Below are 16,572 nucleotides of genomic sequence, written 5' to 3' on the forward strand. Positions count from 1 at the left end.
ACAAATTTTTTTCTTACATGATAGTGGTTAATACGTACCATAATATAAGTGACATATGTAAGGAAATTAACATATTCTGAGGATTCTCTTCCTTATATGTTTCGGTCGATGTGGAGATTTCTACTGGTTTTTCAATCTCATTCATGTGCTACGTACTGTGATACTCGTGGGTTGATGATAATTATATTGTAGTCCTTGGAGCTTCGAACTTTTGTAAAAGCGTTTATTATTGATATTCTTTTGCATTGCGATTGGAGGTAGGTTTTCTATCCTTTTATAGACTTTCAGTATGATCTAATCTTCCCCTTTAATGGCAACAAGCATTAGCCGAAAACACTAGCATTTTTGGTGTACAGCCGTACTTTTCGTGTACCGCCGTACCTTTCGTACACCAAACGTATTTTATAATAACGCGTGTTTTTAATCAGTCTTTGGATTTTCTTAATCTCCAACCACAGTCGTTTACTTTTTTTCTTTTGTTTCTCTTCCTCGGTTATTCCTCTTCATTTTCTTCTCTCTTAGCTCTTTTGTCTCCCAAACAACCTAAATCCATCGCTGCGACTGATTCTTCACCTACGTTTCAAGCAATTTGCAGAGAATTAATGACGGAAACGAAGAATTATAGTGGTTGTTTTTCACTTCCTCCATAAGGTATGAAAATTTTCTCAAATTGTTTGATTATTGTGATCTGAAATCCTAGGGTTTCTGTAAATTTTGAGGATTTTATTTGAATGCGTTTATCAATGATTTTGAAGGGTTTGTTGTTCAATATTACTAAATAGGTTTTTTTAGGTCACTCATAGATTCATTATTAGGGAAAAATGTTTGAGATGCCTTAACTACTTTGGAATTTAGTGCTTTCAAAAACAAATTTCTTCTTGGTTAAGTATGATACGAGTTGTTTGAAAAAATCTATAGGAGAAGTTTTTTTGTTTACTGTTGATGTTAGAAATCTGAATTCTATTGTTAATTGACATATACAGTTCACAGATGATAATAAATTATGGGTATCATTGAGACAGATCATCGATTAAGCAAGATAAACCAAACATAAAATAAAGAAGACGACAAGAGAATTAAAGTGGTTCGGCACTAACGCCTACGTCCACTGAGAAACCTCGTAGGGTGATTTAGATTATTGATCTCCAGAAATTGATCATTCTGGGATAAACTTTACATTTACATTCATGCTCTTATTTATAGTGTGATATGACTAAACCTAAGAAGATAATAACTTAACTAAAATATCTTGACTAGGTAAATATTTAGGAAAATATAAAGATTACATTAAATAATTTTGATCTTGTAATCTGTAATTATCTTCTAATATCTTCTCTTCATGGAAATTGCACGGACACCTCGGTATCTTCTCTTCACGGTTACATTGATATCTTGTATATGGGGAATATATTTCAACACCCCCCCTCAAGTTGAACACGGAAATGTTTTGAAGTGTTTAACTTGAACCATCTAAATAAAATGTCTTGTAGCTTGAATTTGATTGTTGACCATGGTATTTGATCTTCGATGGCAGACCACGATAGTGAAATAAAGGAAAGCCGCGATAGCAGAAGCAGCAAAATGATAACTGCAGATTATTTATATGTAGGTCTTTTACCGAGAATTGGCTTGATTGGCCAATGGACTTGGTTGTTAATTACTAACCATACGAGAAATTCATGTTGAGTCCATAGTGAGAATAAGATACGGACATGGAAATAAGTTTCCGAAAATGAAATTGAAAATTTCAGAAAATAGAGAAAATATTTGGTGTAAAATAGATTATCAAAATAACTGGATATTCTCGAAAATAAGAAATATATCCGAAAAGAACGTATACTAAACTGATTTTTAGAGATAATGAAAATGTATCATTACCATATTTGGTAAGACGAAAAAATGGAGAATATCATTTCATGATACTGAAACAAGGATCTTGTCGTGAAAATTGACAAGAAAGTAAAACAAAACTATTGATGGAAAACATGAGAACATTCTAGTGTTCAATGTAAATAAGAAACATATCAGAAACATTTGATGTGAACTGTAGAAAGTTCTGATTTTGAGAGAATGAAACATCTCTTCATGATGCCAAAACAGACGGACAATTGTTAGTACGAGGACTACGATATATATAGCACTAACAGTTAAATAATTAACATAAAAATATATTATGCGATCTTCATGTTGATACAGATAGTCATTAAGACTCAGATTGGATAGAGGCAAATCCACTAAATAGATTTGCAACACAACCTCACGAAATTTATCTTGCAAACCAAGATAAGAATCGAAGTTGAAAACAATGAAAAAAGACAGAATTAGACTAAAGACATGTAGACACAATCTTAAGCCCAGTGATGTGAATAAATATCATAAAAGATAATTAATAAGAGTTATTTGATTATATCTCTGATGGAGAATAAACAAATTATTCATTAAGAAAAACATACTAGTTTTTTGATGATTAGTCTAATCAAAATCGACGAAAATGATAACCCAAAATATAGAAAGCGGAAGTAATTGAGCGGATCTCCCCGCTCTGATACCATAATAAATTATGGGTATCATCGAGACAGATCATCGATTAAGCAAGATAAACCAAACATAAAATAAAGAAGACGGCAAGAAAATTAAAGTGGTTCGGCACTAACGCCTACGTCCACTGAGAAACCTCGTAGGGTGATTTAGATTATTGATCTCCAGAAATTGATCATTCTGGGATAAACTTTACATTTACATTCATGCTCTTATTTATAGTGTGATATGACTAAACCTAAGAAGATAATAACTTAACTAAAATATCTTGACTAGGTAAATATTTAGGAAAATATAAAGATTACATTTAATAATTTTGATCTTGTAATCTGTAATTATCTTCTCTTCATGGAAATTGCACGGACATCTCGGTATCTTCTCTTCACGGTTACATTGATATCTTGTATATGGGGAATATATTTCAACATATGAAAATTTATAAAGTCTCCCAAGTTCAGTCCAGTCGTTTCAAATATGGATTTTGCTATAATCGAGATTGACTGATATCATCTAAGGTGTGATCTCAATAACAACCTAGAAAATATAGTGCATTTCCTTTTCTTGAAAGAAGCTTATTCGTTGCTCATTCAAAATTATTCTGTGTTTTCTCTCTCCATGTATGCTGGTTACTATACTCATTCATTCTATTTTGATTCAGGTATGTAGTAGAGATGCAGAAAGGCAAGTTGTAGTTAACTTCACGGCAGAATGGTTTGAAGTTGTTGATTAAAGGGCGTGTGATGCTAAATTAAGAGGATTTACCCCTTTTCCATTCCTTCATGGGTCATAAAGTTTAGCAGTTAGTTAGTCTAGGTGAGTTATATCAGTCACGATCATTTTATGTCTCTTTTTTTTTTCCTGACTTTATACATGGCTTGCTCATGCACTATGCTCTTTAGAATGGTAAAAAATGATAGTTCTGATTTTTATGATGCCAACTTGATTATTTGGTAATGTATCTTTCTCTGACTATGTTAACTCTTGGTTTGTTACATTCCCCATTTGGAACTTGCAACCGGACTAATTATCTATCATTACATCCTCCGACTTCCTTTGTAGAAATTTGAAGTTTTTTAATTATACGACAGGCTAATAAATGATTGCTGCAACTTACTAACTTCAATGTACGATGATGATTCAAACAGATTTTGGCCTCTAAGGTGACACTGCACAAGGTGGATCGAAGCCAGGAAGAGTTGATACTGGGGCTACTGTGAGTGTTCCTTCATTTGATAACAATTGCCGTGACATATTGGTGGACACTAGAACCGGATGTTTTGGAACTTCTAATTCTAATTTTATCTAAGCACCTGTATTTTGTTGCTTTTATTGTATTTCTCATTTTGTGGATTTGTGTTTGAGAAACTAGATGGGGGACACTTGCAGCAATGTGTATGTATTTTCAAGAAATTAGTGAACATGGAGTGGGTTCTTTTTGTTTATAATTAGTGTTTTGAATTTTTCGTGCAACGCACGTGCACTCTACTTGTAAAGTTTTAAAGGATCCAATGTTACTGGTAGTCTCAATCCATCAACTCGTCAATGGTGGAATTAAATGTCTGTATTTTTCGTACTAATTCTGTGGTTTTTTAGCTAACGAGTCTTGCGCATGCGGGTTAGACTTCTATCAGACCTAAAACAAGAGTTGAACTCCATGGTTTTTTATGATCAAAGGATCTTGTTAGTTATTCAATGGTAAAATTGTCTTTTTTTTGGGGGGAAACTTGGAAATATGCCCCAAAATTCACTGCCATCTTGGAGATATGCCCCAAGATTCTAAGGATATGCCCCAGCCGTCCAAATTTTCATGCAACTCTGTTAATTTGTCAAATACCGCACACATGTGGAGTCACACGTGTGACAGAAAAACAGATCTATCTTCCAACAAATTGAAAAATGATTGTATCCTTCTTGTTATGAAATGGTGTTGGTCACTATGATCTTGTTTGATCAAAATCTAAGATTTCAAAAATCACTGAATCTAAAGTTAAAGAGTGATTCGATGGATTATTTGTATTACACTTATCTATCAATATAAAATTCCATTAAAAAGATTAAAAACCAGAACAGATCAAAACATGTTCAGTGAGATGATGAAGATTGGAAATAAAATTAAAGGGAAGATTCAACAGTTTAGGTTCAGGAATATAAACACAGTATATTAATATCAAAATTAAAACAAGATTTTGTAGTTCAATTCAAAATTGAAACAAACCCACTCTATAAAACTGATTGATCTTCATCACTTACATTTCCATTTGATTATTAATTAAGATTTGCACAGAAATAAACCCACTTCAGATGCTCAAAACAGTCATCATCAGCTTCAATAAAATCATTCTTAATAACTCTTCAATTTGATTTTTAATAAAGACTTACACTAATAATACTGATCTAATCTACCTTTTCTTTCTCCCATTTATAATCATCCCAAACCCTAGATTTCACTCCAATGATTCACACCTCAATCGTCACCAGAATCGCAAGACCCATCTAGTGTTTTTGATCAAAATAATTCCCAAACAGAAACCTTAATTTGGAAAACCCCAAAATCCCAATTAAATGATATTGGAGGAGAAAACCCACTGACAGAGAAGTGGAGATGGGATAAGCAGTGAAGAAGAATCTTTGATAAAAGAGATAGCATTTGCGGTGAAGGAAAAACGATTTTGTAATCTCAGTCATCTCACGAGATATCGAATTCTGAGACTTTGACCAGTCAAAGTGCGATAAATTGACTTTTTTAACTTACATAGACGGAAACTGTTAACTCGAATCATATTCCCGAAAATTGGAATTTCGGGGCAGATCCGCAAGATGACATTGGATTTTAGGACATATTCCCAAATTTCCCTTTTTTTTTAAATATATGGAGGTGAATATATGATTCATCCACTACATTCTTATGTTCTATTGATGTAATTAATCCAGGAGACGAAAGAAGAAAGAAGAAGAGGAAGAGAAGAAATGGAGAGCCGGGAGGATTGGATGAACCCATGACAAGATCATCGCAGCACGAGGGCCTTAAAACCATGCCCTTCATTATTGGTATGTATTATGTGATGTTTTTGATAATCCATGTGTATCTTTGCAAGTGGTTGGTTGCTTAGAACCAATTTCTCGAACGTATAATGGTTTTTCTTCGTTTCAACAGCGAATGAAGTATTTGAAAAGGTTGCAACTTATGGACTGACGGCTAATATGATTTTATACTTAACCGGAGCTTTTAATATGGATGTTGGGATGGGTGCACAAGCTTTGTTCTTATGGACATCCATATCATACTTTTTACCGATCTTTGGAGCTTTGGTTTCTGATTCATACTTGGGTAAATTCAAGGTCATCGTTCTTGCATCACTATCTAGCCTCACTGTAAGTAAAAAATTTATCATTAGTTTGACAGATTAAATTTTGGGCTCGTTACTTGGATGATTCCTGCTTATAATTAATTAAAAGAACCAACATGAAAAGTTTTACCGGTATTTATATGCTTATTACTACAAACCTCTATTAAGGTTCTGTTAGCGCAAACTCATATATACATTCTTCCAACTTGCAGGGGATGGTTATACTTTGGTTAACAGCAATGATTTCATCAGCATCACCTAGGGAAGGCGAAAAAGCACACCAGCCCAACTTGCTTTGCTGTTTTCATCATTTGGGTTCATGGCAATTGGGGCTGGTGGTATTAGACCGTGTTCAATAGCATTTGGAGCCGATCAATTTTACAAACCAGAAAACCCTGGAAATGAAGGAGTTTTACAAACTTTCTTCAATTGGTATTATGCATCAGTCGGAGTTTCCATCATGGTTGATGTTATTATTATCGTTTATATTCAAGATCATAAAGGATGGAAACTTGGGTTCGGCATTGTAGTTCTACTAATGTTATTATCCACTGTCTTATTCGTCTTGGGTAGTCAATATTATGTCAAGGTGAAGCCAAATAAGAGTTTGTTTATAGGATTTGTACAAGTCCTTGTGGTGGCTTGGAAGAACAATGAACTTGTATTTCCTCCAACGGATGCTATTCATGCCTGCAGATACATGTATCATCACCATAGCGATTCCAAATTGGTCGCACCAACTAACAATCTAAGGTACATAAATAGCTTCCTGAATTCCCAGTTCATTATCATTTCGAACAAAGCTTATATAATTTGCTTAATTTCTTGCCTGGTCACATATATGTAGGTTTCTAGACAAAGCTTGTATAATCAGAAATCCTGATGAAGAAAACTTGAAACCAGACGGGTCAACTAGAAAACCGTGGAGCTTATGCACAGTGGATCAGGTTGAACATCTCAAAGCATTAATGAGAGTAATTCCTATATGGTCAACCGGGATCATGGTTAGTGTAATAGTCGGCCAGAATTCGTTTTTCATACTTCAAGCAAAAACTATGAACAAACATATAACCTCAAGCTTCCGATTCCCAGCAGGCTCCTTTATGGTTTTCACAATCCTAACCTACACAATATGGTTAGTGGTATGTGATAAAATCATCGTTCTATCGGTATCAAAAATCATAAAACAAAAAGGTTGACTTACCGATAAACAACGGATGTGTATAGGAATACTACTTATATGTGCAGCAATGATAGTATCCGCCTTCGTGGAAACTATTAGGTGCAAAAGAGCAATTAAACATGGGATATCAAAACTTGTTCATGCCGTGGTTGATACGTCAGCTTTTTGGTTAGTACCGCAACATTGCTTGATCGGAGTAGCTGAGGCTTTTAATTTTATAGCACAAATCAAGTTTTACTATACTCAATTTCCTAAAAGTATGGCTAGCATTGCTGTGGCTCAGTTGGAACGGCTGTTGGAAACTTGGTTGGAAGTTTGATAGTCAAGATTGTGGATAAAGCTAGTAAAGGAAGTGGAAATGGAAGTTGGCTTTCAAATAACTTAAATCAGGGCCATTATGATTATTATTACTGGGTTCTTGCTGTTTTGAGCTTTGTTAATTTTGTATACTTTCTTGTTTGTAGTTGGGCTTATAGTAGTGAGGACAATGCAGAAGGAATAAGGGTTTTAGTCTATCATTTTTCTTTTGGGTCATTTTTCTTTTGGGGTTTGGCAAAATTCATATCAATACTTTTTAATTTTGAATTTTGGAGACTAATTTTCTTCTATTGTTCGAGGCCTATGGATTTCTTCATCTACTCAATAGAGAAGGATAATGGATGTCTAAAGTGTGTCATAATATTAAATTACCCTTTACACAAACCTTAATAATTCTATTTATATCTTATATAAACAAATACAAAAGCCTTATTCATCTCTATTAACAAACTTTAGTCAAATCCTTTTTTTCTAATTTCCATGAAAATCAAAACTAAAACTTAATATCAAATAAAGATTCAATTTTATTTTATTTTCAAATAATATTTTCGGCGACAAAGAATTCAAGTGATTGAGTTATATAACTGTATTTTGTTCCTTTGAAGAGAGAGATTCATCAATGATTTAAGTATAAAACTCTGAAATTTTCTCATCCAATTTTTCTGAAAATAAACCACAATCAGTTGTTATATGCATTAATTCATCAAACACGAAGAATATTTCCCAGAATTGGTGGATATGGTACACCTACATAAGCCGATTCTGGTGTTGATGTTCTTCGTATTTGATGAACATCAACAACACTTGGTATACATTAATGCATATATCAACCAATAAATTAATCATGTTTGAATTTTTAAACAAATCCTGAAATTTTTATCTTTGTGTTATAGAGCATGAAAATACGAGTTGAACGCAAAAAGAATGAGGTCATTGCGACATTGAACGAAGAAGTTATGAGCAAAACAGTCGAAGAAATGTCCAGATTTACAATCGGTTGACCTGGACATTTATGTAAATCGATTCTAGCAAAAAAAAACATTTACAAAAAACTCTTGAATTTAGAATCGGTGGATATTCTAAGTCTTATATACCGATTCTTAAAATCGGTGTATGAGTGCATGAACATATACCGATTTGGGTTGAGATTCTCCGGAAAAAAAAATACATGTTTTGATGATAATTTAAGATTAGTTGATTTCTAGGTTAACATGATTAAACATAAATTAATCACCCAAGTTAACACTAACTAATCAGGAATAAACTAGATATTAAGTAAAATAGTTGGCTAAGGGATTATGTGAAATTACTTCCTAATGACCATTTTGTCTTTTAATAATAGGCCTCAAATAATTCATCCATAGACCTCAAACTAGGGAGGCTAATTTTTGGAGCAATGTAATAAAACTCAATCACGGACGACCAGAGCTGAACATGTTAAAAGTAACTCTCTGTCCAACAACCTATAGACAAATGTTCAAACCATTATCCTAATTTACAATTGAGATAATTAGGGTTTGGGTAGTAGATTTTGGTACTCTTTACCATATGGGTCCTAAGCTTGTTCGTTATAGTGTTTGGGTCCTTGACCCGTCCTTGTTCGTTATTTTGGTACCCTTTACTGAGACGTTGAAGTCATTAGAGTCTCAGATTGATTTGGATTAATAAGTCATGATTCTAGTCGAATTTGCATAGACGGATTGAGCAATAAAAGGTGGCAGTACATAAACATCAAAAAAATCTCTTCATCACCAATATTATGCCCTCCAACTTTTAAAAAAAAGAACTCCGCAGAGATGACCCATTAATGACAGCCACCACCTCTTCCATCTTAACAACCAACCACACATGTATGTTTGGATTTATATAGTGGATATCCTTTGGAAAATATATTATTACATCATTTGTCTGTTATGTTGCTCTCTAGTCCATTTCTCTATTCATATATATCTTACTCTCCATAGTAGAAATTGTATCATGAGGAATTCTACCCGAGATTGCATCATTTGTAAAAAAAGTCTGTAAACAAATCCTTCCGTTTAAAATTCAAGAAAAAATTGATAACACAAATTTAAGAATTAGTTGAAAATGGGTTCTTTGAGTTGTTATTGAATGGACAACTTTTTGAGGAATGATGATGATGAACATGGTTTTTTGAGCCAAAGATTAATTATATTTTCCCGATTAATAAGATTTAAAAAACTAAAGTTAAACATAACTAATTATTTGATCAAAAACGCTAGTTGACTTAGTTGACTAACGAGGTCAGTGACCCAAACACTATAATAGACAAACTGAGGACCCAAACACTAAAGAGTACTAAAATATACGACCCAAATATTAACTAACTCTTTACAATTTAAGAATCTTAAGACAATATCCATAGTTCATACACGGGGGTTCACTATAAAAAACCAGGGGTTCATTACAAGTCTTTATTTATTTATTTATTGGTCTTTTACTGCTATCCTAGGACTGATTTCGGAAAACCTAAGCAACTCAAGATAATTGAAAAAGTACCCCACGATTGATAACTTCCCTCAATGCAATCACTTTGATCCCCACCCTCACCGAGAGACTCAACCCGAACCGGCAACTTAAACTCATTTTGTCTGATTCAAGTTCCTTATTAAGAAAGTAATATATCATGTTAAATAAGTTGGACCTTCCAATTAAACTAAACCAATTAGTACGAGTGTATTTATCACTCTGTGTTAACCTTTATCATTCTTGTGTGTGTAGTCAATTTTGTTTCATTTTCCGTACACAATTATTACAGTTATTTCTTTTTTGTTTGTTGTTACAGTCGTCTAAGATAGCCTGTATAATCTGCCTTTCTATATAAAGCGTGTATCTTCTTGATTCATCTAATAAGAATTTTAATCTTTCTCCCTCACCATTTCTCTATGGTATCAGAGTTGATATGTGCCTTTTAACCTTTTTCTTGCTTCCGCCATTAAACTTGCAACTTTTCTTGAATTTTATTTCAGTAATTCGATATGGAATCAAATATTATATTTGCAAAGTTACTTTACACATTATTGCTAATGTAATGTCCCTTGACTCCCTTCAAAACTTCAAGATCACAATTATTTCACCTAGAAATATCTTTTACTTATTCAAGCGTTACAATGTTCTTGATTACATAGATGGATCTTAACTTTGTCCAAAAAAAATTGTTTATTCTCTAAGAACTGCTAATCTTGATGATACTGCCAACCCTGAGCGGATACGATGGAATGAAGAAGATCAAACTCCCATCATGTGGATTCAATCATCAATCTCCTGAAATCAATCGAGGAAAGTTTTGCTTCAATTTCTTCAAGTCATGTGATTTAACTCAGAATAAATCCCCCATCTCTCAAAGAATGTAATACTTTCATGATCACTTATATTAATGAGATCAAGAAGATATATGATTCTTTATTTGTTGTTAAATCTTGTATTACTGATTTTGAAATGACTGTGGTGTTTTTAGTGGACTTGGATCTACTTTTGATTATTTATCTATATCCTTCCGAGTTAGAAATCCTTCAGTTAATATAGGAGAGATACACAATCTTTTTGCTTATTTAGTGAAGAAATCGTATTACCAGAAAAATCTAAAAATACACCCAATTCTAAATAAGAAAAAGCTTTTGCTTCTTTTTGAGCAAATAAACCTTTCTTTCTTAATAATTCTAGATCTAATTATCACCTTGCATCGAGACCACCATTTCGACCATATTTTCAACCTTATTCTTCTTTTCCTAGTACATCCTTTGCAGCAACATTTACTATTAGGAACAATACCACAAATCCTCTAAACAGAACTCCATCCTCATCCACTACTTCTAGGGTCAATACTTCTGGTATGAGACCTTATAGACCAGCTTGTCAAATATGTTTCAGGTTTGGTTATTCAGTTGTAAATTACAATCACCATATGAATTTTGCTTATTAAGGGAGGAAAACTCTACAAAATATTCATGTTATGATGGCAACTACTGATGTGCTTAGAAAAATCCTTGGTACTGTGATTCAGGTTCTACAACACATATCTTATGCTGCTTCATACCTTCAACATTTTCATTCTTACACTAGTATTGAGAAAATAACAACTGCAAATGGTGAAGTTATGCAATTTTTTGATATTGGTACGTTTACAAAATTCTTGATGACAAATTTTATTAGATTACCTGGAATTTTACAAGTACCATCTGCTTCTCATAAATTGTTGTCAGTACATAGGTTTACTGGAGTTAATAACTGTTGTATAACTACATTTAGCATCTGCACCAACCATTCCTTTAGAGGATGCTAATACTACTTATACTGCTTTGTTTGTTGTGCAAGTTTCACCGCATCTACTTCGTATGTGCCTTGGACACCCATCCTTTCAGTCCATGTGAGGAATTAGTCATTTGTTACCCAGATAGACATATGTCATCTTATAAACCTTTTGTTTGTAGAAATTATCTGTTGGGAGAGCACTCTTTGTTACTGGATAAGGGCCCTAAAGGGCATTATTACTCATTTGTTTATCTTCAAAGAGTTTATTAGTACTAATCCCATCTTTTCTGTGTGTTGGGAGAATACAAGGATAATTAGGCTAAGAAAATATTTGCTAGCTATTTTAGTCAATGAAAAGTTTCTTATATTAATAGGGTCTTGAACTTTTTAATTTCATTACTGAAGTTCTCTCTTTATCAAAATAAAAAAAAAATATATATTTCATTTCTTCATGTACATTGCTTGCTTTATCATCGAATTAATGAAATCAATATGGCACTACAAGTGTAGCATGTTCTGGTAAGACGGTAATTTTGAGGAAAGTGAGTCTTTTGTGTGTTGACTTTTTTGTTGTTTGAATGATTTCAGCATGGGATGAATATGTATTGAGCACAGTGAAGCATGTGTACTACAAGTCCTGCTCTGGTAAAACATTAATTTTCGAAGAGTAAGTTTTTCGTGTGTTGAATGTTTTGTTGTTTGAATGATTGCAGCATGGGCCGAATGAGTGCATGTTGAACATAGTGGAAACATGTGCGCTACAAGTCTGGCCTTCTCTGGTAAGACAATGATTTTTTTTCTTTTTTTAATCTTTGAGAGTTCTATGTTTGAAATTAGGGGTTCTGAGAGTTACTTCGAACTAACATGTTTTTATCTTATTCAATATCCCCTTTTGAGTTTCCCTTTTTGGTAATGTGGTATCTACACATCACCAGTGACACATTATCTATAATACTGATACTTTTTTATGGCTTCAGAGTTCAGTGCTTCTTATCATCAACATAGTTTTTTTTTCCTTAAGCAGTCAATATAATTAGTAAGACATATAAAGATTATCTATTTGGTTTTAAAAGTGGCCAATAAAAATTACCTTGAAATATTAACTATCTCTTGTTGATCCAAAATGCTTCTTTCAACATCTTCATGAGTATGCTTTCTTTAAAATTTAGACCAAAATGCTCGACTTTTATTTCGCAAAACAATTTGAGATACCTAAAAGCGGTTTTTTTGCCCATACAGATGTACTCATCTGTGGTATCTGCTGGTAACCCATAACATAGTATACAGACCTTTTGTTCGGGACTAAATCCTCATACATGTCGTGCATCAAACTGATAATTAAATAAAGGTTCTACCTATCAAACCTCGGCAATTAATAATCCTTTGCGTCAAGTTACGACCCACGTGGAATCGACGCTGAAAATCGTCATCAGCATAGACACTCATGATTAAGATAATCATGCATCATCCAGTCGTGGTAAAAATATTGATCTCGCCACGTCCTTCTTCTGGTCATAACTTCATATGATCTAAAAGCTTTTGTATTATCCCTGATTATAATTGCAACATAAAATTTCGCCTCCTTCTATCTTGAATTACGTCTTCATCCATTTGACGCAAAATCTCTGTATACTTTTCTTCCTCTTCTTCATACAAGATTTCATCCATCTCCATGTTATCCTCAGAAGAACCAAAATCAGGATTCATGGTTAAAAATTGAAAGGGATTGAAATTTCGAAAAGATTGATTGGATGAAAGATTGTTGTGAATTTGGGATATCAAGTTCGAGCAGCATTTATTGTGGTAGAAAAACTAGCCGCTGCGGTGACTGTTAAAAAGTAGTTGTTCGCGGTCTGAGAAAACCCGTCAGTGGTTTATGTTTGCCCGCTAGAGGATTATGTTCGCACACCAACGGTTGTACTTAAACCGCGAGTCTAATTTTACTCCGCCGAGTGCATTTATTTACCATAGCGGAAAGATCTATTTGCCCATCCACCTGGCTCAAAAAAAAAAAAATTATTTAGCCATTATTATAGGAATTGCCCTTGGACCACATCTCTACCTCTTAACAAATTTGAGAACCATTTCTCTTGGTTTTACCTATTTCCATCCCCACTTTTCCTAATTCATATCCCAACTACACTAATCATATTTTATATAACCTTTTTAAAATTGGGTAAACAAAACTCATTCTTTCGTTTTCCATAGTTAACGATGAGGCTGAAAATTAGTTATCAAATCACGGTTCTCATCCGGTTTGATTCAATTGTCGGACTTACTGTTATTCAATTTCCTGACTTAATTGGGCTTGATTACAACGAAAACCTAATTGATTATGATGAAAACATAAATCATATATTGCTGATTATGAAGAAAACTTGAATTATATTTCCTATACATCTGAATTTCAACCCATATACACGGTTTTCCATGGCAGGAAAATCCAAAAGAGAAAGAAAAAGCTATGTGATCATATGCACCAACTACTTTAGTTCATATACACTGATTCCATGATTGATCATAGTTCTCTCTTCTTTTCGTTTTGGTATAAAATGATGCGGATATATTATTTGATCATTAGAACGATGCAGATATATTAGTAGTACTGATGGTGAATGTTAGTAGTGATAAATTATTAGATTTAGGATTAGATTCGAGAGAGAGCAAGGGGAAGAGAAAGACAACCATGGATGGAGATGAATGTCGTCCATAAAACGGTGAGAGAGAGCAACGTTGGTGAGTTTTAGTTACCCAACTTAAATTGAGTTATACAAAATCTGGCTTGTGTAGTTGGGATGGGATTTAGGAAAAACAGGGATGGGAAATATGTAAAACCTTTCTCTTTCCTATTTTTTCCCCTTAAAATGATAAGAGGTCCACTTTTTCTTTGAGGATAGTTTCGGAAAATACATCAAAAAAATGACTTTAATAATTGGTTTTCTCTTCTTCTTTTTTTCCAAATTAAACAAACATATCTTTTTAAACCGGAGAGAGTATTACGGAGGATCAAGTGTTAAACTAATATGGATAGGTCATTTTTGGTGGCTAAGGAGTACGAGCTTCCCTGGTTAGGAGTATGGATAGGTCCTTTTTGGTGGTAGGAGTAAAAGAAACACAAAATCGACCGTGCATACAGTTTCTTATCTTCCTAGACCATAACCAGGTGGCATATTGTTAATCGTGAAGTATCGAATTATCCTACTCATAAACAACAACAATACTTACTCTTTTTTAAATTTCTTCCCCAAGGGTAATTGTTGTTGTGTCCTTGTTTTTTTCGGAAACCCTTGACTTGAACTACCACAAACAACCTTTTTTTCCTCTTTCATCTTTACCCGCCTCCTCCTCTTCCAGATCGTGGCGCCACCTCCTTCATCTGTTTGTTTCATAAACTTATTTCCAAAATCAAAACCCGAAAAAGAGGAAATAGAGCTTGTTTTACATGTTAAGGGAGGAGTCTTGAGCTCATTTTACACACCACAGAGAAACATCTCTTCTACTCTCCTTTTGTTTTTCTGTAAACATCTCTTCTACTGTTTTAAGTTCTGCCAAGCTCTAAGGGTACCCTCTTTGTATGCTACATTGAGGGGTACTAACTGTAGTTGTATCCTGGAGGTGACTCGCCAACTGCTGTAGCATCTCAGAGGAGTGGCAGGCGATATTGCCTTTAGGACAGCGTAGTTTACGTGCCTCTACATTCTCTGTGCAGCAACATCAGCAACATTATTTTGAGCTAAGTATCTTCTTCTCAGTTACAGTTACATTATTAGTACTTTCACCAACAATCTAAAGGCAATATCCTCTTTACTATATTTTGTAACAACATGGGAAAGAGTACTGTAGACAAACCCCCAAAGTTTAGTGGCAAAGACTTTAAACGATGGCAGTCCAAAATGTTATTCTTCTTAAAAGACCAAAGGCTAGATGAAGTTGCCTTAGAAAGACCCTCAAGAAGGCTTCATGACCGTGGTTATGAAGATAGACTGGATAGGTGGACTAGGAAAAATTACATGTGCAAAAACCATATTCTTAACTGTCTGGATGACTCCTTGTACGACTTTTATAATGCAAAAGAGAATTTTACTGCTTTTGATTTATGGGAAGCCCTAGAAGAAAAATATCTTGCTGAAGCTGCTGGAAGCAAGAAGTTCTTGGTGGCTAGGTTCCTGGAATATAAGATGACTGATGAAAAGCCTGTTGTAGAACAATTCGTCGAACTCCAGCTACTCATCAACGAAATTCTTGCTGAAGGCATGCATATTGATGAATCTCTACAAGTATCTGCAGTGATTGAAAAGCTACCACCCTCATGGAACGAGTACAAGAGGAGGCTGCGACACAAGAATCGTGAAATCACCATGGTGGAGCTGGGGAAAAAGATCCAGGTGGAGGAACTTCTGTGCTGCAAGGACAAGAGCCTGATGCTGAGCAAAGACATGTCAAACAAAGCTCATGTCCTGGACGATAATGCTGCAAAGAAAAGGCACGGAGAATCCAGCAAAAATGGTAAACGTAACAAACAACGTAACTCCAAAGGTAACCATCTTAAGCCAAAGGGTGGTGTCTCCAAAAACACCATCAAAGGCGACTGCTATAACTGTGGGAAAACTGGTCATATGGCCAAAGATTGCAGGGCACCTAAAAAGACCAAAAATGATCCTAAACAGAAAAATAAGGCAAACGTAGTAGATGATTCTGGATATTTTACTGGCATGGTGTCTGAAGTCAACCTTGTCTCTAATGTGACCAATGTGAGAGACTGGTGGCTTGATTCTGGAGCCACTAGGCATGTCTGTAAATTCAGAAATGCTTTCTCCTCCTATAACAAAGTAGGAGACGATGAGAAATTGTTTATGGGAAACTCTTCTACCTCTAAAGTGGTGGAAAAGGCAAGGTTGAATTGAAACTCACTTC

At 34.3% G+C, this 16,572-nt stretch overlaps 1 protein-coding gene and 1 long non-coding RNA gene across 2 annotated transcripts; both read left to right on the plus strand.

The window, feature by feature from the left end:
* Nucleotides 1-471: 471 nt before the first annotated feature.
* LOC113361020 lies at nucleotides 472-3,980 on the plus strand. The gene is made up of 3 exons (XR_003364913.1): nucleotides 472-651; nucleotides 3,197-3,351; nucleotides 3,684-3,980. It is a non-coding gene; the product is annotated as an uncharacterized LOC113361020 (long non-coding RNA).
* A 2,224-nt stretch (nucleotides 3,981-6,204) lies between these two features.
* Nucleotides 6,205-7,387, plus strand: LOC113359157 (protein NRT1/ PTR FAMILY 1.2-like). Its single transcript, XM_026602834.1, has 3 exons — nucleotides 6,205-6,638; nucleotides 6,733-7,020; nucleotides 7,168-7,387. Exons 1-3 carry the CDS (start codon nucleotides 6,205-6,207, stop codon nucleotides 7,385-7,387), a joined length of 942 nt encoding a protein of 313 aa, XP_026458619.1.
* Nucleotides 7,388-16,572: the final 9,185 nt, after the last annotated feature.

The sequence above is a fragment of the Papaver somniferum genome, chromosome 3 (assembly GCF_003573695.1).
Source record: "Papaver somniferum cultivar HN1 chromosome 3, ASM357369v1, whole genome shotgun sequence".
Taxonomy (NCBI): domain Eukaryota; kingdom Viridiplantae; phylum Streptophyta; class Magnoliopsida; order Ranunculales; family Papaveraceae; genus Papaver; species Papaver somniferum.

Excerpts from the sequence above, each read along its gene's own strand:
- LOC113359157 (XM_026602834.1), top strand. The coding sequence starts at position 6,205 with ATGGCAATTGGGGCTGGTGGTATTAGACCGTGTTCAATAGCATTTGGA. Across the intron at positions 6,639-6,732 it reads GCACCAACTAACAATCTAAG|GTTTCTAGACAAAGCTTGTA; the intron begins GTACATAAATAG and ends ACATATATGTAG. Across the intron at positions 7,021-7,167 it reads ATCCTAACCTACACAATATG|GTGCAAAAGAGCAATTAAAC; the intron begins GTTAGTGGTATG and ends GGAAACTATTAG.